Source organism: Schistocerca piceifrons, chromosome 2 (genome assembly GCF_021461385.2).
Source record: "Schistocerca piceifrons isolate TAMUIC-IGC-003096 chromosome 2, iqSchPice1.1, whole genome shotgun sequence".
NCBI lineage: Eukaryota > Metazoa > Arthropoda > Insecta > Orthoptera > Acrididae > Schistocerca > Schistocerca piceifrons.
In genome coordinates this window covers 703,284,523-703,310,379 of record NC_060139.1, presented here as the reverse complement: position 1 = coordinate 703,310,379, position 25,857 = coordinate 703,284,523, and the positions used below count along the sequence as shown (strand labels likewise).

The window sequence follows — 25,857 nt, the reverse complement described above, 5'->3', positions numbered from 1 at the left end:
TGATGGTAATTGGGCAGGAACTGTGGAGAGGCGGTGAAGGAAACGAGCAGTGTCTTGAATGTACGATGAAAGGTTACACACAATAGTTTGGAGATCTTGATCAACAAGGGCAGATGTCTGTTCTGCGGAAGCATTGTACCTAGCCACAACAGAATGACCAGTAGGGAGACCTATATGGTTGGGTTTGGGGAGTGGGTAAAAGGTAGCAGTGTGTGGGGGTTGCAGGTGTGAAGAGGGAGATGGATTCAGGTGTCATGTTTTGAGATGGATCTAAGGCCTTCAGATGGGTAATTTGCATATGTTATAAATGCAAAATGTTTTGTAAGTGAAAAAAGAATGTCAACCCACACTACTTGACTATAATGCGTCATGTTTTCAGTCAATTTCAATGTGTGATAAAATGCAACATTGGAATATTTCAGGAAAATTTATAACTTGCGTACTAAAACATCTGAGTATACAGGGACGAGACTCATACTGTTTGTAATACACTAAAGTGCCAAAGAAACCAGTATAGGCACACATATTCAAAAACAGATATGTAAACAAGTGTACCGTGAATATCAGGAATCCATTAAACCATCAAATCTCTGACATTGCTGTGGTCAGAAAAAGAGAATCGTTCAATGTGACAGAAGTGCAACCCTTCTGCAAAAAGCTGCAGATTTCAATGCTGGACCACTAACAAGTGTCAGCATGCGAACCACTCAACAAACCATCATCAATATGGGCTTTTGGAGTCAAAGGCCCACTCGTGTACCCTTGATGACTGCACGACAGAAAGCTTTACACCTCTTCTTGGCCCATCACCACCAATATTCATGACTGGAAACATGTTACTTGGTCAGACAAGTCTCGTTTCAAATTGTATCGAGCGGATGGACGTGTAAGGGTAAGGAGACAGCCTCATGAATGCATGGACACTGCATGTCAGAAGGGAACTGTTCAAGCTTGTGAAGGCTCTGTAAAGGTGTGGGGCCTGTGCAGCTAGAGTGCTATGGGACCCCTCATACGTTGAGATACGGCTCTGACAGGTGACACGTACGTAAGCATCCTGTCTGATCACGTGCATCCATTCACGTCCATTTTGCATTCCGACGGACTTGGGAAATTCCAGCAGGACAATACGACACCTCACACATCGAGAATTTCTACAGAGTGGCTCCAGAAACGCTCTTCCGAGTTTAAACTGTTCTGCTGGCCACCAAACTCACCACACATGAACATTACTGAGCATATCTGCAATGCCTTGCAACATGCTCCTTTAGAAGAGATCTCCACCCCCTAATACTATTACGGATTTATGGACAGCCCTCCAGGATTCATTGTGTCAATTCCCTCCAGCACTACTTCACACATTAGTCGAGTCTATGCCACATCCTGTTGCGGTACTTCTGCGTGCTCGCGGGGGTCTACACGACATAACACAGGTGTGATAGGTTTTTAGCTTTTTTTTCCTTCAGTGTATATCCAAGATTACATGTGAAATCACCGCATAAAGATGACAAATGAGCGAAAATTACAATTGTAAACAAACACATGTTGTGTAACTTTATTGCGCTAGATACGACATTCTGCTAACCTGTCCAACACACGTCATTGAAAAGTCAACACTAAACCACGGATGTTTTATTTATAACTGGATATAATAATGAACGAATACATGTGAGGCAAGAAAAAGGAATCAAAGTCTACATATATAGTAGCTAATTATCATCCGCAGCTTACAAAACTTTGATGACTTCGGAGTGGGCGTTTTCTTGCTTTGTTGCGTAACGAAGTAAAGTAGTGAAGAATTTTTGAATTTGATGTTCATCAGTTTTTTGCTTCACCTCCATTCGCTTCATTCTCTGTCCAGATATAAGTACAGCATCCTTAGACTAAACAAAGAAATGTTTCGTTGGGAAAAGAACAGACGTACTATGCGTGAACTATAGCTTGACACGGGGACTCCCCAGTTGTGATCGGTAACAGTCGGCAATAATCGGGATACTTCGTGCCGTAAGTGATTTGCAGATGTTCATTGCTGAGTGTGTAGCTTAAGCCTAATTCACACGACAACGCTAGGATCCGGGCAACTATGCTACCGGCCACTGCGAATGCGCGTCGCACGTTTGCGCAACTCGTTGGTAAAACTAAATACTTTCGGCGTGTTACAACTTTGGCGACACTAGTTGCATGAGTTTTAAGGTTATGTGTGTTCGTAGAGTGTAGGCAAACTGAAATATGAAGTGAGGAACGGAGAATAATGTTCGCTTTTTGGATAACTATGCTTTGCACACGTGTTTCTGGGATTTCAGTGATGCCGATTACAAAAATAAGTAACATATTTCTGCTCCTGACACCTTCATGTGCAATCAGAACATAGCTAGTTTGACAGTATCTGAGCTGCAGAGAAAAATTTATTGGGCTAGGGGCACATACACAACTGAATTAAGAAAAATACAAGTGGGTAATTGTAGATGTTGCAATGCTCTCGTCTACAAGACTAAAATCCCCTCGTTCGAGTTGGCAGTCTCTTTGTTAAGGAATATTGTTGACAGGAGGGAAGGCTATACAAATCAAGAAGCTGCATTTTTTATTCAACATTCGTTTATTTAAAACGTCGCAGCAGTGATCCCCATTCACATATGTTAGAATTTTGAAATATTGCCACTGTACAGATCTATCTTCAAGAGAGTGGTTTGCGAACCATTCTCTTCTTAATGCGCCCTGCTTCGAATAATTATTGCTGTTAATGTTAATAATTATTTCTGTTAAAATCAATAATTATTGGTGTTAATGAAAAAGCGTAATCACCGACTAAAACCGCATCTCATAACATGCTGAGTGTTCTCGATTATAATGCACGCGACAGGATATGTAATTCTGGCAACAGTGCTTCGTGCATTACAGTATCTTTACTCTTTTCGCATAACTAACTCAGCTTAGAAGAAACGCGAACACTTCTGGTGACATTCCACGATAACTGAAAGAACTTCTTGCGTCTTCCATTATAAATTATTTCACTAAGGATGCTGAGCAACCGAGCTGACATCTGTTCTTCATCCAGTCATAAAGTGAAAAACGTTCCTTATTTATTTATTTACTTCTTTCTTATGGAACGATTCCACTCAACTAGATCTAGGTCCATCACAACTCGTGCGACGTGCAGCTGCCAAAACTTTCATTTCAGACACGACTCAGAGACACTCAAAACGACGAAACTGAAGTGTATACTGGAGGCGCCGTGTCTACAGTCAAATATGAAACCATTTGCGTGCAACCCATTCCATCCAACGACTGGCGCCACCCAAAGTAGCCGGGTAAACTAGGCTTTACTGTCAGCCGGTGCTCACTGCGTTGCCGTCCCTCTTGACGCTGAACTATGCAACTTTCATTGCGATTTGTTCCAAAAGGAAGGATTATAAGGTTGGTGGCCCCACTGTGGGGTTACCTTCCACTCCAGAGGGAAAACGAAGCCTGTTTTCTAAAGGTCATGGGAAATCTTTTTCATGCTAAGTTATAGTTTTTTCTTTTATTTTCGCCAGATAGATATGGTATCACTGGAATTGCACACACTAATTTAAACCTTTGCGGTGTAGTGTTACGTAAATTTGTGAATGTTGTGAAGCGGTTGCGGTGTGTTAAAAATGGACAGACAGAAATTCAATTTGCCGGAGCAATGTTCACGACAAAAACCCTTTTATGTATCGCTCTGTAATATGAAACTCCACTGAGAGAAGAAGTACAACTCAAACACATTAAAGGTGCTAGTCATAAGGTGTAAAAAAACTTCGTCTAAAAGGCAGGCTGCTATTAGTGAGAGGCTAGACAATGCCGAAAAAGAACGAAAATTGAGAATAAATCTATGCGCCACAATATAGTTAAAATGTATTTAAAGGCAAGCATCAAATTACTATTGACAAGGAGTTGTTAAGGTTGTTTTTCAACAGGCATGGTTATTCATTTCGACACACTCCAAAATAGGTGCAGGAAGCATCTGCAAAAAATTGTCTCAAATCTGCTGCTACGAAAAGTTAACAACAGTTATGTAAACACACAGCACCAGACCCAGTTAATACTTTTTACAAAAACATTGGCAAGCTCTTCAACCCTGCAGTTTGTGGTGGAAAGCTATATTTGAATGATTTTGCTGCTGTTATTAGCCTATAGAAAAAAGTTTCTAAGAAAAAGCATAGTTATCATTTTGTTGAAACCTTGTTAACTGTTTGAGATGTGATGAGAAGCTTGATACAGTGCAACTTCTACTCTGTGACAATATTAAAAGACAATGAATTTGGAAGAGTTGTTTTATCTGCAATTTGGGCACCTTTCAACACCGTGGATGCAGAAAGATACTTCTCAGTGAACAATTTAGATGTGACAGAAAGTGCTCAATGAAGCCGGACACTATTGAAACAACTTCAATGATTGCATTCAATAAACAAACATTTGTAGATATGCCTATATTGTGTGTTAAATTGAGTGAAAACTAACACTATGGTGTTTTGTTACAGAAATAAACAATTTCCTATATTTTTTGTCAAAAAAAAGTGAATGATTACCGAAAAAGGAAAAAATTAAACTTCAAAGTAAGAAATTTTCGTGTATATGAAGATACATTCTGAAGGGAAACAGCTGAGCCCTAACAAATGTTCACATTAGGCAGAGGTCACTCTTGACAGGACATTCAGTTTTACATCTACATTTACAACCACACTAGGGGCACAGCAGAGGGTATGTCCAATTGTACCAGTTATTAGGGTTTCTTCCTGTTCAATTTACGTATGGAGCCCTGGAAGAATGATTGAATACCTCTGTGTGTGCAGTAGTTATTCTAATCTTTTCCTCACTACCTCTATGTGAGCTATATGTAGGGGATTACAGTATATTCCTACAGTCATCATTTCAAGCCGGTTCTTGAAGTCCTGATAACAGACTTTCTCGGAATAGTTTACATGTATCTTCCAGTTCAGTTCCTTCAGTGTCTGTGGCACTGTACCATGGATCAAACAAACCTGTGACCATTTCTGTTGCCCTTCTCTGTATATGTTCTTATATTCTCTGTTAATTCTATTTAGTACGGGCCCCACATACTCAAGCAATAGAGGGTGTCCATAAAGTCCGAGAACACTTGCGCTAGTCACAAACATGGCGAGTTCAGAAGCGGAGCGAGCCATTTCCGGAAATGGCCTTCCCATCATCAGATCTCACTCCATGTGACTTTTTTCTGTGGGGACATATTAAAGATCTGGTGTATGTACCGCCTCTACCACGTGATGTAGCAGAGCTCCGGGAGAGAATACGGAAAGTGACTGCCACAGTTGACGATGCCATGCTGGGACAGGTATGGCAAGAATTTGATTACCATATTGCCATCTGCTGGGTCACTCACGGTTAGCATATTGAATGTTTGTATAAAAAACTTTCAGAGTTCCTCTTCAGAATGCAATATGTATGACATCTGTACAATTTTTAGTTCTTGTGCAATAAATAATTGAAAGTGTTCCCGGCTTTATGTTCACCCTTTATTCTAGAATTGACCACACAGGTGATTTGTAAGTAATCTCCTTTGTAGAATGATTGCACTTTCCCAGTATCCTACAAATAAACAGAAGTCTACCACAATCCATGACCGAGGCTATGTGATCATTCCATTTCGTATTCCTACAAAGCGTTACACCCAGCTATCTGTATGAGTTGACCAGTTACACCAGTGACCCATTGATATTATAGTCATAGGATACATCATTTTTTCATTTTGTGAAGTGCACAAATTTACATTCCTGAACTTTTAAAGCAAGCTGCCAATCTTTGCACTGCTTTCAAATCTTGTCAAGATCTGACTGAATATTTATGCAGCTTCTTTCAGATAGCACTTCATTATGGATAACTGTATCATCTGAAAAAAGTCTGCGGTTATTATTAATATTGTCTACAATGTCATTAATATACAACATGAACAGAATGAGTAAACGGAAACGTCCGATTCCACCCGCCTGCTTCAACCCATGAAGTAAGGATGTTGTGGTGTGTGACGTCTTTACGGCGCAGAGTTTACGAGTTGGTTGTCCATAGATGTCGCCTTGTTTGTTTGATGATGGCACCCTCTGACTCGTGTGTGTGTGTGTGTGTGTGTGTGTGTGTGTGTGTGTGTGAGGGGGTGGGGGGGTTGGGATGGCTGACCTACTTTGCAGTGCTGAAATTTGTTGGTGGTAAGTAATTGTTTTTTGGGGTCTATTTTTCTCGAGTTGCAACGTTTCGAGTATTTATTGTGTAGGCATTGGTTTTTCATATCGATAGTTATGGCTGACCTATATAGGTCAGGGCAAGGGAAATGACAGATTACAATTTTTGAAGTTTTATATGTTGGTATTGGTGTTTTGGTATCATCACCTGTGGTCAAGGGAAATCTTTGATTCCAATTTCTGTAGTTTATGTTGTATGTGTTAGTGTTTTGGTATCGTCAGCTGCGGTTGACCTATATAGGTCAAGGGGAATGTCCAGTTCCTGTAGATTTTGTAACTTTTTTTTTGTTCATCATTTTGTGTGTTTTGGGATCATGGTGTGGTTTTTTTTTACTGTTATATTTAGCTTGTCCTCTTCCTAAAAGTGCCAATTTCCCGCAGTTGTCCCATTAGTATGATTGTATTTTTGGAGGGAGATGTTATTATCTTATTTATATGTACTTTCGTGTTTTTTTGCCATGTGGGTCATTCCATGTCAATTCAACTAATTTGAGAAAATGTTCCAGCTGATAATCTCAGATTTGGCTGAAATTTAGCACACAAATGCTACCAAGTATGGAACACTCATGTACAAAATTTTAAGTTCCCCTGCCAATTAGTTCCAGAATTACGGCTTGTGAAAGAATGTGGCGTGACCCGGAAATTGCAACCCACATCTGGCAATCTATCTTCAGACCCAACTTCAAGTATTAATAACTTTGGAACTATTCTGCACAGTCCAGTGAAATTTTTACAACCCAGTAACATCCACTTAGAGAATACACTCTATGAATCAAAACACCAAGAACATATTTCTGAGGAAAAATAAAAAATTCCAAAATGTGATTAAAAAAATGTAATACGTTAAAAGGTACATATTGTAGGTGCCCTCTGTGCCAAATATAATTCCCTCAAAAAGGGTATAAATTTTTTTTGTGGTGAGCTGAATGTGGCCTAAACACACACAGAACTCATCTTGCCCATACCAGTCTTACAAACAGTTACATGCACACGAAAATACAAAAATTTGAAAAATTACCTAAAAAACATGGATTTTCTAAGTGTGGTAGTGCAAAAGGGACAAGTGATATCCAAGCCAAATTTCAAACACTGCATAAGTAGACCATAATATAATATGTGGCAAAATTTCAACTTGTTATTGCAAGGCATTTGTGTACAATAAAAGTTGACACTGATGTATTTGGTTAAGTTTCTTTTAACACGATTTAGTAAGTAATAGTGATGATGCAGACAGCTTGTTTCAGATAAAGCTGTAGCAATTGTTGGGAACCCTTAGGCAACAGAAAGTTAAACAATGGTAGTTTTCAGGGACAGAATGAGTCACTGTTAGGCAGGAACAACAAAGGAAACAAGCAACAATTACAGGTTACTCATGTTTTTAAGATTGTAGTTCAGACTGGTCAGTACTGTTGTGGAAAGTCATTATGGAGGCAGAAGAGTGTATTAGTGGTGCTTTTGTTCAAACAAGTTGCAGTGTTGGTAGAGCACAAGCATCTGAATATCATAAAACAACATATGGAACAAAATGTGGCACTCGCTTTGTACTGTATGATCTGGATGAATCGGACCAAGATTTGTTGTTATGGAGAACCGGGATACACCCTGTGGGCACAAGAAGTACAGTTCCAGGAAACTTTAGTGTTTGTTATCATCATATGAAAGTGTTTCTGGATAAGTATTCTTTCCTACAAAGAAGTTTGTTTTGATGCATTTCGGATTCATAAGAAAACAGTGAAGCGTAGCCTCAGAGAAACTGATATAAACCTTAACTACTATGGCCATTCACAAGAACACAAGTACCATGGGGGGGTCTCACAGACCGCATTTTTCTATTTTATATATCAAACCAGAATTTTGCAGAATATATATAGTTTCTTGACTTCCACTCATTCATTACACTTCTTAGAGGTGGCCTTTGTAGAAATTTGAATTTCTTTAAACACTACTATATTTTAAACACTCCGACAATTAAAACAAAGCGAAATCTGGAGTATATTTTTATTTTATGAATTACGAAAATAACAGCAAATAGTTAGCTCTCTACTCACACACAGATTTTCATCAGAGGGATTATATTACAAATTGGCAATATAACTGGGTGAAAAAATCCAACATGCCTTACGATAAATTGCGTGCGAAGTCAACTTTCAGTTTATAACTCACTTTGTGATGTAGAGCGAATATTTCAGTCCATAAGTCTATGAATAGAGAAACTTTGCCACATTTTACTTCTAAAATTACAAGTAAAAACACTAAATACTTGTTCTCATGTGCCACTGAATCATGCTTTAGTCAATTTCCACCTGCAAACACTTCACGCAGACCTTCCTAGAACACCACAAACAAATCGGACCACCACACTGTTGACATGGATACCTCGTTTTCCTCTTCAGACGAGGAGGGCAAAAGGTACACGTTTTTCGATTTTCAAATTCTGCTTTCGGTGTCTGAGGCTCATCTTGCAAGTGTCTCACATAACACCGTTGCACAGAAGGCCCAGCTTTCCCCGCCACGGAGAAACAGTAGCATGCAATAAAAACGCAGCACGCAAACACTATGGTACGTCTGTGAGACCTCTCAAGGCTAATAATTACGAAACAAAGAGCAGCAACAATGCAAGAATTCTGGCACGTATAGCTTGACAGCCAATAGGAAAGTACACGGAAGAGTCCATTTTGCTTTGCAGAGGTGTGAGAAATATCTCGACACAAAAATTAGTAACGGTCTGAGAGACGGTCGATGGTAGTTAAGGGATAAAATCAGTATTGAAAGTGAATCAGTGCATGGGACTTAACATGAAAACAAAACAAAAGTTATGTTCCAGGTGTGTTACACTACTAAAAAATGAAGAATATTCTGATAATTTACATGACAGTAACGAAGAGTATCGGCCACTTACAACCACAGCGGATATACAATTAAATACTTCAGTGACTGCTCTTGGTTTGTCTCCCATGAAGACACACGAAGGTGGGAAAAGAGACAGGCCCAGCTATGGTAGAAGAAAACTACAAGAAGCTGACACACTAATGGTGGAAGATGAAGAACTATCTGCTCAAAAGGAACAGAAATCATGCCAGAAATGCTCTGGTTCGAACAAAATTGTGCATGATTTGAAAGAAAAATGTGCAATATCCACACGCCAGAAAAAAGTAGCTATTCTTACCCTTGCACCTTCCGGCTGGTCTATTGACTACACTGCAAAGGAATTCAATGTTTCTACATATATGGTAAAGCAAGCTAAGAAAATAAAAACAACCCAAGGAGTGCTTCCACAACTTCAGCAGGCTCAGGGTAAGCAATTGAGTTCAGAAATAAAGGTGCTAGTGTCGGAGATTTATGAAAATAATGACAACAGCTGAATAATGCCTGTAAAAAAAGACTATGTAATGGTGAAAATGAGAAATGTACGTGTACAGATGCAAAAATTACTGTTGCTATGCAACATATCAGAACTATATGTAGAATTCATGGAAAAGTATCTCAATACGAAAGTAGGATTATCATCTTTTTTCAATCTTCGGCCAAAATGGGTTGTGCCTGTAAGTGCAAGGGACACACACAATGTTTGTGTATGTGAGACCCATCAAAATGCTAATCTGATGTTTGCTGCTATAAAGGATTCTGGTCTGGATTACAAAGGTGCAATGAAGCTGCTAGTGTGTGACATGATCAGTTCCTACCAGTGCATGATACATAGGTGTGAAAACTGTCCTGGTAAGGCAAATCTTGCAGAGCACATGAATAACAAATTGTATGGTGAACTCCTTATGGATGACGGCGAACTTGTTTCTTATATACAATGGACACACATGGATCGCACAAGTCTTGAAACAAAGCAAAGTACAGTGGAAGATTTTGTTGAAATGTGTTATCAAAAAACGGACAAACTGACCACACTCAGCTTCACAGCAACAGCACAATCGGCTTATCTCCAGTTTTGTAAGGATAACTTGAAACAAGATGAAATTATAGTAATACTAGACTTTTCTGAAAATTATTCATTTATAGATCAAGATGCCATCCAAGGATATCATTGGGACAACAGACAAGCAACTCTCCAGCCATTTGCGATTAACTATAGAGGTGAATCAGGTGATGAGTCTGTCATGAACCTGTGCGTTTTTACTGACTGTTTAATTCATGATGCCATTGCAGTTCATGCCCACATTCGCACTTTCATGGCATATGTGAAAAACAAGCTGCCTCACATACATTTTGCGAAATACTTCAGTGATGGGGCAGCTAGTCATGCAGAATTGAATTTTTTCGCAACAAATCATGGTAAAAATGTATGTGATGGTATTGGTCTTACCATTAAGCGCATGACATCACGAGCTAGTCTGCGGCACCCTACAGAAGGTCACATTCTAACACCTCTTCAGTTATTTATCTGGGTACAGAAAAATATCTCTGGCATGCAATCATTCTGTTTCGAAAGATGAGGTGAAATCAGTCAAAGGGTTGCTAAAAAGCAGACTAGAACACGTTAAAACTGTTGCATGCACAAGGAGCCATCATCACTTCTCTCCAGCAGACTCTGACAATGTGCAGATGAGCAGACTGTCCAGTTATAACTATATGTTCATGCGCAACACGTGTCTTCACAGTGTGTCTGACTCAGGATTCAGAAGCAAAAGCAGCAACATACAACCAGGTTGCTATGTTATTGCTGTTTATGATGACAAATGGTACTTAGGATGTGTTGCAGAGTGCTGTGAAGCAGAAGGTGATGTATTTGTGAACTTCATGGCACCAGCAGGACCAGCAAGATCATTTCGTGGCCACGTTTGGCAGACAGGTGTTGGATTCCTTTTGAACATTTTCTTATGACAGTTACAGTTCCTACCACAGTGTCAGGAAGACAGTACAATTTGCCACTCAATGTACAGAGTACAGTAGCTAAAGTGTGAGAGAACTTCTGTTCGAAGCACAATCGACTGGTTTTTAGCAGTTAAGGTGCAGTAAACATTAATGATAGGTTGTGTTAATCTGTCTATATGTTGTTGCTTTGTGATTAAACAGTTGTGGGAGAGGATAAGAAGAGATAGAACAGTTTACGATATGTTTTTACAAAATTGTGTTGTGGAACAATGGCCATATCACCAAATACATCAGTCAACTCCCATTGTACCAAATGTCTTGCAATAACATGCTGAAATTTTGAGATATATATCATTATGGTCTACTTATGCAGTGTGTGAAATTTGGCTTGGATACCACTTGTCCCTTTTGTGCTACCACACTTTGAAAATCCATGTTTTTCAGGTAATTTTTCAAATTTTTGTGTGCATGTAACTCAGTTTTTGTGACCGATATGGGCATGGTGAGTTCTGTGTGTGTTTAGGCCACATTAAGCTTACCACAAAAAAATTTATACCCTTTTTGAGTGAATTATATTCGGCACAGAGGGAACCTACAATATGTACCTTTTAATGTATTACATTTTTTAATCACATCTTGGAATTTTTTATTTTTCCCTCTGAAATATGTTGTTGGTGTTTTGATTCATGGAGTGTGTTCTCTAAATTGATGCTACTGGGTTGTAAAAATTTCACTGGACTGTGTGGAATGGTTCCAAAGTTATTAAGACCTGAAGTTGGGTCTGAAGATAGATTGCCAGATGTGGGTTGCAATTTCCGGGTCACGGCACGTTCTTTCACAAGCCATAATTCTGGAACTAATTGGCAGGGGAACTTAAAATTTTGTACATGAGTGTTCCACACATGGTAGAATTAGTGTACTGAATTTCAGTCAAATCTGAGACTATGAGCTGAACTGACATGGAATGACCCATATGTATGTAGTGACATCACAGGCGCCATTTTGGAGACGCTAAGAATAGCCATTGGCACCATATTGATGACATCATGGGTCAAAGCTGACAGGTGGAATCAGATACTTCCATAATCCCACAGAAAGGGTACCAACACACTTTCCGGAGGCACACCTGAAGTTACTTCTACTTCTCACAATAACTTTCCATCCAAGATAACATACTGTGTCATCCCTACTAAAAAGTCCTCAATCTAGTAACAAATTTCACTTGAGACCTCATATGACTGTATTTTTGACAATAACCCTAGGTGTGGTACTGAGTCAAATGCTTTTGGGAAATCAGGAAATAGTGTATCTATGTGATTGCCTTGACCCAAAGCTTTCAGTATGCCATGTGAGACAAGTGCAAGTTGGGTTTCACGTGATGTTTTTGGAATCCATGCTAGTTGGCTTGGAGGAAATGTTCAAAATACCTCAGTATGTTTGATGTCAGAATATGTTCTAAGATTCAATGACAAATCAATGTCAAACATATTGGGTGGTAGTTTTGTGGATCACTTCTACTGCCCTTCTTGTAGACAGGTGTGACATGTTCTTTTTTTCCAAGAAATAGGCATGGGCTTTTATTCGAGGAATCTGCAACAGGTTATAGTTTGAAAAGGGACTGACTCGGACGCGAATTCAGTATAGAATCTGAAGGAGATTCCACTGGGCCCTGGAGCTTTGTTCAGTTCTAGCGATTCAAGCTGTTTCTCAACATCACTGACTTTTCATAGGTACAAAGTTTAAATTGGGGGAATTCTTCAAGGTTTTCCTTTGTAAAGGAAAATTTGAAAACAGAGTAAAGAATTTTTACTTTTGCTTTGCTACCCTCAATTTCAGTTCCACTCTCATCCAAGATGACGTGATGTTAACTTTGGTGCCACTAACAGCCATTACATTCAACCAGAATTTCTTTGGATTTTGTGAAAGATCATTTGATAATATTCTTTTAGAGTAGTCATTGAAGGGATCACACATTGCTGTCTTGACAGCCAAATACACTTCATTCAGCACCTCTCTATCTATGGTCCTTTGCTTTTACATTTATTACGCAGTAATCTCTGATTCTTTACAGTGACTGTGTATCCTGGATGTTTCCTCCCATTATAAACTGTTCTGGTGGGTACATATTTATGCAGTGAATGGTCAATTACTCTTTCAAACTTCAGCCAGAGTTCCTCTATGTGCTCCTATCCTGTGCTGAAAGTTTCAAGTTCCTCGTTGATATATGACATATTTATTATTCACTCTGGTTTACTGAAAATATATATCGTTCTGCTTGTTTTCATTGTACATTGTACTTTGGTAATCATTGTTGCCACAACCACTTAATGGCCACTGATACTACTTTTGATGTGAGCATCCTCAGAAGGGTCAGGTCTATTTATTGCCATTGGATCCATTATACTTCCATCATGAGTGGGGTTCCTAACTATGTGTTCTAGGTAGTTTTAAGAGAAGGCATTTAGTAAAGTTTCACAGAATGTCTTATCATGATCACCAGCAACAAAACTATAATTTTCCCAAGTAATTGCTGGATTATTAAAGTCTTCACCAATGATTACACATGATTGGAGAACTTACGTACAACCAAACTGAGGTTTTCTCTGAAGTTTTCGGTTACACCAGGAGACGAGTCTGACAGGTGACAGAAGCATCCAATTATCATTTTACGCCCACCCCTGATACTAAGTATTACCCAAACTATCTCACATGCAGCTTCAATTTCTACCTGGATGGATTTGAGTTTCTTGTCCACTGCAACAAATACATCACTTCCATTTCTCATTTGCCTACCCTTTCAATATACACTTAAAATTTCCCCAAAAACCTCACTGTTATCAATAAGGAACAGAAATATGACAGAACAATGCTATCCCAGAACAGCTGACAGTGCCACGTACTTCAAGCAGGCCACTAGGTTTTGACAAGTGCCACAAGACCAGCTCTGTGCTCAACACTATGCACTACAAGGGCAAATACTGGAAGATTTGGAGGACAAATAGTGGAAGATGTGCGGATTCAGTGTACAAATGGGGATTAACAACATCACCCAGGTACATCTGTGGTGCAACTGTTCAGCAAATCAAAGGTACGGCCCCAAAACGATTCTTTCACGGCAATCAGGAGGAGGACCTGATTGCAACAGAGAATTTAAATGTCTTATTATTATGATTTTTTCCAGTGTTTTAATATATGTACATCTAATATTAAAGAAAAAAATGTTTTCTCGTATGATGTGATGCTAGCCAAAAAAATAAACTGAAATGTACTTAATCCTCCTCTACTGATAACAGCACGAAGCAAAAGGAAAGAAATGAAGCTTATAACTACTCAGCGAATGGACAGAGAATTACTAGCTCAAAAAAAGGGTCGACAGAAGCATCCGATCCCACGGGTCGGCTTTGACTCGTGACGTAAGGGAGTTGTCGTGTGTGACGTCATGACAGCGCAGAGTTTGGTTTGTGAGTGTGGCGTGTTTGTAGATGTCGTTGTGTTGTGGTTTGTTGTGCTGTCTGGTGGTATGTTCAGCGTTTTCGTTTGTGTGGTGCAATGGGCTCAGTTTGCTTTTGCTCATTATCCAGAATTGTTAGAGTGTCGGCTGTGTTTGTAGTGGAATTCGTTTCAGTGAGTTAACGATTTTGTGTGAAGGGTAATTTAGTGTTGTTCGCTGTACGCCATGTGGTAATTTTAGTAAAATTAATCGGTTGTTGTTTTTGTTCAGGAATGGATATGACGGATAAAATTAACAGTGCGCAGGTCAAGGGAAGTGTTCGATCCCAATGTCTGGCTGTGTATGTTGGTACTGGTATCAGGAGATGTTTTTGAGATATATAGGCCAAGGGAAGTGTTTGATCCTAATTTATGGGATCGGGAGCTGCTGTTGAACTATACAGGCCAAGGGAAGAGTCCGATTCCAGATGATATTGTGTTTAGTGGTATTTGGGGAGTTTTGTGATGTCGGTTTTTTTCATCTTTTTGTGTGGTTTTGTATGGGGGTGGGTCTCTTAAATTTGTTTATATTTAGTTTGCCCCCCACCCAAAAACACCCCATTTCCCGCGCTTGTCCCATTAGTGTCATTAGGCTTTTTGTGGAAAGTCTGTGTGTTTGTTTTTCGATGTATTTTCGTCCTCATAGTGTGTATGTAACGACTTTATATGCGCCATATTGGAATCGTCGTTTATGGTCGTTTCCGCCATATTTGTGACGTCATGGGTTAAAGCAGACGGGCGGGATCAGACGCTTCCGTATTTCCCAAAAAAATGACATACAGAAAAATTAATTTCTCTCAATAGGTTTAGACAATATAATCTGATAACAGTCTTGTTTGAGATGCTGAATTAAATAGTGCTTCAACTAATAGAAATTCCCAAAAGTGCTTCACAGCTTCCAAATACTTCAATGATTCATAAACCATATATGGCAACAGGAAAAAACCAACATGTTCATAGACATATTCACAGACATATTTCTATTCTGTATATTGCAAATATGGAATTTCAAAGGAAAATAAATGAGGCCAGAAGTAATTTCTGCCACATTTACAAGTTGGTGTAAACATGATATTATCAGTAAATATTAAATTTTTTTGCTGCTCTCTGTTTACTTAGGCCCCTGACACAAAATCTTTCGCTTTGTAACGTTACTCAATGTCATAAATGAAATTAGTTTTAATTATATGATATGCAAATTGAGGTGCTTTGATTATGCTATAAATGTCATCAAAACAATGCACCTAACACATATTAAAAGTGACTGGTGATGTATGATGTTTGTAAAACACACCTCACAGTTGGCACTCACGAATATATGTCACAAAGTTATGATGTTTATCAAACTCCTCCTCTAATTTCTCTCCCCATCCCACACCTCTTGCATCTCAGCCAATGCCAATTCTTAGCCCAGGGGTCACCAGGACTTTGACCAAATCCTCAGTTTATTTTGAGTAATAAGTGTTATTTTTATTACAGCATAACTGGTATAAAGTAGAACTCAGCAAGTCTGCTATTTCTTTTGAACCTGAGGTAAAGTTGTGTCTGGGTACTGGCCATATGCTGCCACTTTAACTACTAGTACGAGGTTTTAACCCTAGCTGAAATTACAAATATGCCACTAAGAGCTATCTCATCTGTTGGGAATGGGGCCAATCTTCCTGCAAGGTCTAGATTTTTACAACAAGAGAGAGGTGGAGATAGCTCACATTCGGATGTCCAGTATTAGGTACATGCTGGAGCTTATCATGGAAATAGCAGTTCGACCAGGAAGCGAGGACAGTGTAAATTTGGGTTGCTTGCCAGGATGCCTCAGTTAAGATTTGAAGGCTACAGTGACAGCTAATGCTTTTACTGTATGCAGCTAACAGCACGTCATGGCTCAAAGTAATACCACAATACCTGCTACCTTAATTCAGTAAAAATTCATTTAGCCTACTTAAATTGTAAAAGATCTGTTCTTCCAGAATAATGGAACTGATATTATTTACTGAAGGAACATTTATCAGCTGCAAACTCATATTTCAATAATAAGAAAAGATATGTGAAGCTATTTATAATACATATGTCCATAAAGTAGTAGTAGTAGTAGAAGGGTTTATGGGCGCACGACAGCAAGGTCTTCAGCGCCCGTTCAGTATCATAGTGAGACGGGTGTCAAGAAAAAAAACTCAGAACATTTACATAAAACGGAACCAAAAACACGGGGAACAATCATTGGAAAATATGTGCTCACCCACACCGAAGCGTGGGATGAAGCAGGGCGTCAGCAGTAAAACATGGACAACACAGGAAGAAAAAGGGAGAGGGAGCTAAAACAATGTAGCAGATGGAAGTGGCTGGCTGACCGCAAGGAAAAACTGGGAGGAGTCAGCCACTCTGCAATACACTAAATCCTCCAGCCTAAAAGTTTAGGCCAGAGTCCAGACACATCACAAAACTTAAAAACCCTAGACACACACGTCTCATCGTTAGCTAAAACACAAGGCAGATCCCCATAAACTTGTGCTTCTGCCCTTGCATCACGGTATAAAATGCAGTCTGTTAAAATGTGTCGGACAGAGATGTGCACACCACAAGCAGCACAAAACGGAGGATTCTCCCGCCGTAATAAATAGCTATGCGTCAGAGGACAGTGCCCGATTCGAAGACGTGTGAGGGCCCCTCTTCCCGCCTGAGCAGCCGGCAGGAGGAACGCCACGGCCGAGTGGTTGACTTTACCGACCGCAGTTTATTGGCCGTCACCGCCAGCCATTCGTCCTCCCACAACTCCATGCACTTCCTGTGGAGTGCAGCGATGACTGACTGCAAGGGGATAGGACACTGGACCACATCCTGCTCTCTGCAGGCCTCCTTGGCAGCCCGATCAGCCTGTTCATTGCCCCATATGCCGACATGACCAGGCACCCAGCAGAAGGATACCTCTTTACCCCGCCGTTGGAGCAAGTACAGTTGGTCATGTATCAGCTGGACCATCTCCTCAGTCGGGTATAGGTTCTGCAGTGATTGTAAGGCACTAAGAGAATCGGAGCAGAGAAGAAATCGATCGCCCCGAACACGATGCATCAGCTCCAGTGCCTTCAGGATCGCGTGGAGCTCCGCTGCGAAAACGGTATATTCAGCAGGGAGGCGAATCTGGGTAACATGGTCAGGGAACACCACAGAACAGCCAAGGAAAGTCTCATGTTTGGAGCCATCAGTATAAACAACAGTGAAACCATGATGCACATCTAAAATGTTAAAAAACAGAGATTGGAACGTAAAATCTGGTGTGCCATCCTTCTTAAAACCAGTCAAATCTAAAATAAGTTTGGGTCTCCGGAGGAGCCAAGGTGGAGATCTGCTCCAACCGCGACGTAAAACACGAAGACCAGCCATAGACATCGCAGCGAGGCAATCCTGTGCGCGAATCCCATAGGGCTGTGTCGCATGTTGCCGGTTATGAAACAACCGTGCCAGAGGAGGCTGAGCAACGGTATGGTATGCAGGGGTGTATGGTGTGGACAAAGTTTTATACGCCTGGCGCACTGTAAGTAGCCGTCGCCGCATATGAAGTGGCGGTTCACCAGCCTCTGCACAGAGGCTTGGTATGGGGCTAGTTCGGAATGCCCCAGTGGCCAACCGAAGCCCTTCATGGTGCACAACGTCCAACAACTTTAAGTAAGAAGGCCTCACAGACCCATACACCGTGCACCCATAATCGAGCCGAGATCGCACAAACGCCCTGTAAAACTGGAGCAGACAAGTCCTATCAGCTCCCCATGTACTGTGGCTAAGACATTTTAAAATACTTAAAGCCTGAAGCGACCGCCGTTTCAGGTCTTTAAGATGAGGTAACCACGTGAGCCTCGAGTCAAAAATGAGCCCCAGAAATCTCACCGTGTCTTTAAAAGTAAGAATAGTGTCCCTCAACCGCAACTCAGGAAAGGTTAAAATCGAACGAGAGCGGTTAAAAAGAACACATACAGACTTCTCGGTGGAAAACTTAAAACCACTCTTCTGCGCCCAGTCACCCAAATGCCTAATCGTAAGTTGCAACTGACGAGTTGTCGTTGCAAGGCTTGAGGAAGAGCAGAACAAAGAGAAATCATCCACAAACAAAGAACACTGGACAGGACTTTTCACTATGGACGGAATGCTATTAATAGCGATGGCAAAGAGAGTCACACTTAAAACGCTACCCTGAGGGACACCATTCTCCTGCTCAAAGCGATCAGACAGGACTTCACCAATTCGGTATCTAAAATATCGTGGCGAGAGGAAAGACTGAATAAAAAGAAAAGAACAACCACGAAAACCCCATTCGTGAAGCTGCTCCAGGATGAGACGTAGGCCTTCTCGATGTCGAAAAATACACCTAGAAGGTGATGACGGCGGAGGAAAGCTTGTTGTATAGCCGCCTCCAGGAGGGCAAGGTTATCGAAGGTGGAACGAAACCTCCTGAACCCACACTGAAAGCGACTAAGGAGTTGCCGGGATTCTAACATCCAGACAAGGCGGCGGTTGACCATCCGCTCCAAGGTCTTCCCTATGCAACTAGTGAGGGCAATACTACGGTAGCTACTTGGGCTCGTGCGGTCTTTCCCAGGTTTTAAGAAAGGGATTAAAACTGCCTCACGCCACGCGTCTGGAAAGTGACCCGACGCCCAAATGGCATTAAAAAGTGCGAGGAGGATTTCTCTGTTGCGCATTGTGAGGTGCCATAGCATACTGTAATGGATCCTGTCGTGACCAGGGGATGTGTCACGAGCTCCAGACAATGCAGAATCTAGCTCCCACATAGAAAATGGGCAGTTGTAAATTTCATGAGAAGTGGACTGGAAGTCCAGACTACATGTCTCAGCAACGGCTCTATGGCGCTGGAAACCTGGATCCTGACCGGTTGTTGCAGTAACTGTGGCAAAATACGCTGCCATAGTCTGGGCAATGGTTCGCGGATCCGTGTGGAGAGTGCCGTTATTCATTACAGCAGCTATGGGGCACCTCCCGCCTCTGCCAGAAATTCTCCTGATCGTCTCCCACACAATGGCACCGTTGGTGGAACGATTAATGGTGTTCAGGAACTGTTGCCATGACCTCTTCTTGCTCTCACGAATAATGTGGCGACATCTTGCCCTCGCCACCCGAAAGGCTGCAAGATTTTCAGCAGTCGGCCGACACTTGAACCGACGCAGAGCTGCACGCTCGGTCCTGATTGCAGAGCGGCATTCGGCACTCCACCAAGGCACAGGTGGCCTCTTCCGGTGGCCCGTGGACTGTGGAATGGATGCCGCAGTAGCGTGGTGGACCGTGTTGGTAATATGATCCGCCCACATCTCAACATTCGCACAGTGTTCGAATTGGGCTAACTGGCTATAAAGTGTCCAGTCAGCTCCACTGAGCACCCATCGTGGTGGTCTCCTTTCGGGGCTCACGCCATCTGGCAGGTGAATCCAGATTGGGAAATGATCACTGCCGTGCAAGTCAGCGACCCCTTCCCAGTGAGCACTGGCGGCAAGAGCTGGAGAGCAAAGTGAGAGATCAATGGCAGAGAACGATCCAGTCGCTGTGCAGAAATGAGTACTCTGTCCTCCATTGAGCAAGTAGGCACAGGATGACAGGAGAAGCCTCTCAATTGCTCTACCCCTGGGGCAGGCAATTGCAGAGCCCCAAAGCACATTGTGGGCATTAAAATCACCACAAATAATGAATGGCTGGGGGAGCTGTGTAAGAAGGTCGGCGAGGGCCGCTTCATCAAGTGCATCATGTGTGGGCAAGTAAAGGGAACATACAGTCAATGGATGGCGCACGTGCACGGACACAGTGACGGCCTGTAAAGTCGTCGTAAGTGAAAGAGGCAAGGAGTGGTAGTCCGTCCTGACGAAAATACCTACGCCTCCTCTAGCTCTCTCTCCATGCAGGTCGTCCTTTTTGTGGAGTGTATAGCCTCGTATCTCAGGGGAGTATGATGGATTGAAATACATCTCCTGGAGACATAGGCACAGTGGTCTATCCTGAGATAGGAGATGAAGTTCTTCCACATGCGTCCTGAACCCTTGCAAGTTCCAATGAAGTATGGGAGCCATCTATGATGCGGGTAGCACCTTCATCCTGTCTCTCCGACAAGGCAGGGAGACCGCAGCAGGTGGAGGAGCAGGCATGGGGTGACATGATTGCCCCACACATACATCGTATTCCATCAACTCTGGGGAAGAGTCAGAGGAAGCCTCACGTAAAACAACATCCGCATGGTCAGATGGTTTACCACGGGATTTGACCTGCTGGTGCTGCTGTACAGGAGCTTTCTGTGGTTTGGTGGGCTTTGGGGGAACAGATGTGGGAGTGGTAATTGGCGCACTGGGCTTGGGAACAGCCGCAGCTGTTGGAGGCGCCAGGGGCTGGCCCAAGTTCGCCACTGTACCTTTGTCTGCCAGTCGAGTAGGGGCTACTGGCTCTGAAACACTGGCGGCGTTGCAAGTGCACTGATAGCTGCAGGTGTTAATGCCAACACTCACCACCTCGGTCTGCGTCGAGGCATCGACTTTTGGAGTAGGCTTCTGAACCAGGGATGCAAAAGTTGCAGCAAATGTGGGAGGTTGCATCAACTTATAGATCTTCTTGGCCTCACCATAGGGGATACGCTTGGTTGTTTTTATTTCCTGGACTTTGCGTTCCTCTAAAAATATTCGGCAGTCCCCTACTCCACACAGGGTGGTTGCCAGAGCAATTGATACATCTGGCTGGAGACGAGCAACCAACTCCTTCATGAGCAGCCTTACCACAGTTGCCACAAGTCGCTTCGCCTTTACACCCGAAGGTGGTATGTCCAAAACGCTGGCATTTAAAACAGCGCATTGGAGACGGGAAATAAGGCCGCACACTAAGGCAAAGGAAGCCAGCTTTAATATGTTCTGGAAGTATCGTGCTACTGAAGGTCAGAATAAAAGAGTCGGATTTCACAAGATTGCCATCAACCCTCTTCATGATATGTTGAACATCAACGATACCTTCCGGAGCCCACTCGCGTTGCAGTTCGTCTTTGGGAATGTCGACTAGATCCCGGCATGTCACAACACCTTTGCTATAATTCAAGGTGCTGTGCAGTTCAGTAATTGGTTGGTTGTTTCGGGGGAAGGAGACCAGACAGTGAGGTCATCGGTCTCATCGGATTAGGGAAGGACGATGAAGGAAGTCGGCCGTGCCCTTTGAAAGGAACCATCCCGGCATTTGCCTGGAGTGATTTAGGGAAATCACGGAAAACCTAAATCAGGATGGCCGGACGCGGGATTGAACCATCGTCCTCCCAAATGCGAGTCCAGTGTCTAACCACTGCGCCACCTCGCTCGGTGCAGTTTAGTGTCTATGGCATACTCCCCAAGGCATTTAGCAGCTTGCAGGTTAGTGGCTTGCTGGGAAGTGGAAGTTTCCACGAGCAAGGTCCCATTACGCAAACGCTTCACTGATTTTAAGGAGCCACAGATGCCCTCCAGACCCTTTTGTATATAGAAGGGCGAAACCTTCTCAAAACTACCCTCCTTCCGCTTTACAATGAGAAACACATTCTGATTACCAGAATGCATTCTGTTACTAAAGACTTGACTTGTCAAAGATGTGCTGCAGTCAGGGGGACTGACTGCACGAGCCCTCTTCAGAGACTGGGTGTTAGAACCTTCCAGCGGCCCACCCTTTCCGCTGGGAGGAGGAAAAGAGGAATTCGAAGGATCCATCTCGGTCCCACGAGCAGCTAGGGAACTAGAAGTCCACCTAGACAGAGCCCCGCGTGCCTAGGTAAGCCTGATACAACTGGGGTGTGGCAGGTGCCCCAGAGGTTGCCCACTTGCGACTGTTCCACCCCAACAGCCATGCATCATACAGGCGCGCAGCACACCGTAAGATTGAGGGGTTTTTATAGAGGTTTACCGTCCTCGCAATCCAGGCGGTCAAGCCAAGATCCCCATTCCCTGAGACACACAACGTTCCACCACCGCGCCGCACGGTGGTCGCTGAAGTATGCTCAGAGGTTACGGTGACAGGGGACTGGCGGCGCTTACCAGTCCCCAGCTCAGGAACCCCGGGGTCGGCAATGTCCATATGTCCATAAAAATGACTTAAAACACCTCATCAGGTTTGAAGCATTACACAGTTTAGGTCATCAGTTTTGAGCTATAGCAGTACAGACCCTCGTCTACCACTCAGCAAAGAGAAAAAGAAAACAGTTTCCTGAGAGTTTGGGGAAGCACTTCATACATGCACACATTTTTGCAGCCAGGTAAATTTTCTGAATACCAGTCAAAATAAGAGTCCACGCAGACCTTGGGGTGCACTGTGGGAATAAAACAGACTTTCTAGTAACAGTGCCAGCAGGTGTGGTACCTTGTTGCCTTCCCCCTTATTGTCCGATTCGAGTCACATTTTAACTTTTTTTTTTGGGGGGGGGGGGGGGGGGGGTAAATTGAGCTGGGTTAGTTAGCAGTATTATGATATGAGTGTGGAATGAAAGCAAGAAACGCTATGAAATCTGCATTTCTTCCATGTTCCCTTTACTCTTGAAAAGAACTAGGATGGTTGGCATGATTAATACTCCCCACAATCCTAAAGATGGATAGACCACTGGTAATTACTATGTGTGGCAATTTACAGCAGAGAAGTCTATTAGCACTTGCTGCTCAAATTCTGATATTTTTTGCCACCAACAAGATATAATAATTCCAATTTCAAAGAAAGCAGGTGTTGACAGATGTGAAAATTACCGAACTATCAGTTTAATAAGTCACAGCTGCAAAATACTAACACGAATTCTTTACCGACGAATGGAAAAACTGGGAAGATCAATTTAGATTCTGTAGATATGTTGGAACACGTGAGGCAATACTGACCTTACGACTTGTATTAGAAGAAAGATTAAGGAAAGGCAAACCTACGTTTCTAGCATTTGTAGACTTAGAGAAAGCTTTTGACAATGTTAACTGGAATACTCTTTTTCAAATTCTGAAGGTGGCAGGGGTAAAATACAGGGAGCGAAAAGCTATTTACAATTTGTACAGAAACCAGATGGCAGTTATAGGAGTCAAGGGGCATAAAAAGGTAGCAGTGGTTGGGAAGGGAGTGAGACAGGGTTGTAGTCTATCCTCAATGTTATTAAATCTGTATATTGAGCAAGCAGTAAAGGAAACAAATGAAAAATTCAGAGTAGGTATTAAAATCCACAGAGAAGAAATAAAAACTTTCAGGTTCACCGATGACATTGTAATTCTGTCAGACACACCAAAGGACTTGGAAGAGCAGTTGAACGGAATGGACAGAGTCTTGAAAAAGAGGATATAAGATGAACATCAACAAAAGCAAAACGAGGATAATGGAATGTAGTCGAATTAAGTCAAGTGATGCTGAGAGAATTAGATTAGGAAATGAGACACTTAAAGTAGTTAAGGAGTTTTGCGATTTGGGGAGCAAAATAACTGATGATGGTCGAAGTAGAGAGGATATAAAATGTAGACTGGCAATGGCAAGGAAAGCATTTCTGAAGAAGAGAAATTTGTTAACATCGAGTATAGATTTAAGTGTCAGGAAGTTGTTTCTGAAAGTATTTGTATGGAGTGTAGCCATGTATACAAGTGAAACGTGGACGATAAATAGTTTGGACAAGAAGAGAATAGAAGCTTTCAAAATGTGGTGCTACAGAAGAATGCTGAAGATTAGATGGGTAGATCACATAACTAATGTGGAGGTATTGAATAGAATTGGGGAGAAGAGGAGCTTGTGGCACAACTTGACAAAAAGAAGGGACCAGTTAGTAGAACATGTTCTGAGGCATCAAGGGATCACAAATTTAGCATTGGAGGGCAGCATGGAGGGTAAAAATCATAGAGGGAGACCAAGAGATGAATGCATTAAGCAGATTCAGAAGGATGTAGGTTGCAGTAAGTATGGGAGATGAGGCAGCTTGCACAGGATAGAATAGCATGGAGAGCTGCATCAAACCAGTCTCAGGACTGAAGACCACCACAACAACAACAACAACAAGATTAGAACTAGCTATAATGTTCCACTATACAAGGGTGCATTATTTGCTTATACAGGTGGCACATTACTTTGAAAACAGGAAATTATAATTATTTTCAAAATCTGTATTATATATTATACTGCCAGAACCAGCAATGTCCCAATAACAGGCTCTTTGGTCTTCTGCAACGTATTATACCGAAATTAATACGCAATATAGTGAAAACAGTATTAATAAAACGCAGCACGATTTACAACAATAGCACAAAGTGATCATAATCCCTTACACTAAACAAATGTAATAACGAATGCTCTAACGCCCAGTCACAGAAATGTGCAACATTCAAACACTTGTTTACTAACGTTGTACTTTATAGAAATAATGTAGAATTACATATGTAAGCTTACTTGCAGTTTTTTCCATACGTGCAGGTACCAGTCTGGACCCAGTGATGACAGAAATTGTCTTTGTTTGGCTGACCACTTGATGTGGATAATGTCGCTTTGGTTCCCAAACGTTCGAATACACTGGGTCTCCGAAGGGAATCCTTATTCTTACTAGGACCGGCTTCAACTGTTATTTTACGCTTGGTCTGCTTCGGCATATTCTCGGGCATTTTACGGGTCTATTAACAACCAGCACACGGAAAACTGAGAAGTGACATGCACCTCTCCAGAAAGCAATATCCACTGACAATCGTCAAATTCTGATGCTAGCCTAACCATCGTCACAAAATGCTTAAAAATCAGAAAATACAGATATTCGGTAAGAAGTTTTTGGAATGTAAACTAGAATTAAGACGTACAAATAAAGCACTACTTCGGGTAAGTTTGTACACAAACACTACAAACATATAAGTACCCCCACCATGTTTGAGGCACTCGGGATAAAGATATAACATATCTGTAGTTATCCAGCTTTCTATCGATTCCTCATCTTCAAAATCATCGAATCGAAAACTAATGTGACTGATCCAAAGCAATGTGTGTGCCTACAGGGGGCATGCACACGTTCAATATTTATTGACGACACTAGTTTGTCAACCATTCAGTATATTTAATATACCCTCGTACAGTCAATAACATAGTCAATTGGCAACGCGATTTAATAACGTTAAGATATCGAACCACAATTATTCTGGCTATAGATGGTAATTGAAATTTCATGAGAAGATCCCGTCGCTACGAAAACCATCTTTGTTTAGATGATTGCCACTCCAATTCACGTATCATATATGTGGCACTATCTCCACTATTTCGCGATCATACAAAACGAGCTGTTCTTCTTTGAACTTTTTCGGTGTCATCTGTCAGTCCCACCTGATGCTCTAAG

General features: G+C 41.9%; 1 protein-coding gene across 1 annotated transcript in view; it reads right to left on the bottom strand.

Annotated features, from left to right (window-relative positions):
• LOC124775764 (zinc finger CCCH domain-containing protein 13-like) overlaps nucleotides 1-25,394 on the bottom strand; it is a 265,138-nt gene extending 239,744 nt beyond the window's left edge. The window contains 1 exon segment of the mRNA XM_047250596.1: nucleotides 24,933-25,394. Coding sequence (XP_047106552.1) covers nucleotides 24,933-25,141 — 209 coding nt within the window. The 5' untranslated portion in view covers nucleotides 25,142-25,394.
• Nucleotides 25,395-25,857: the final 463 nt, after the last annotated feature.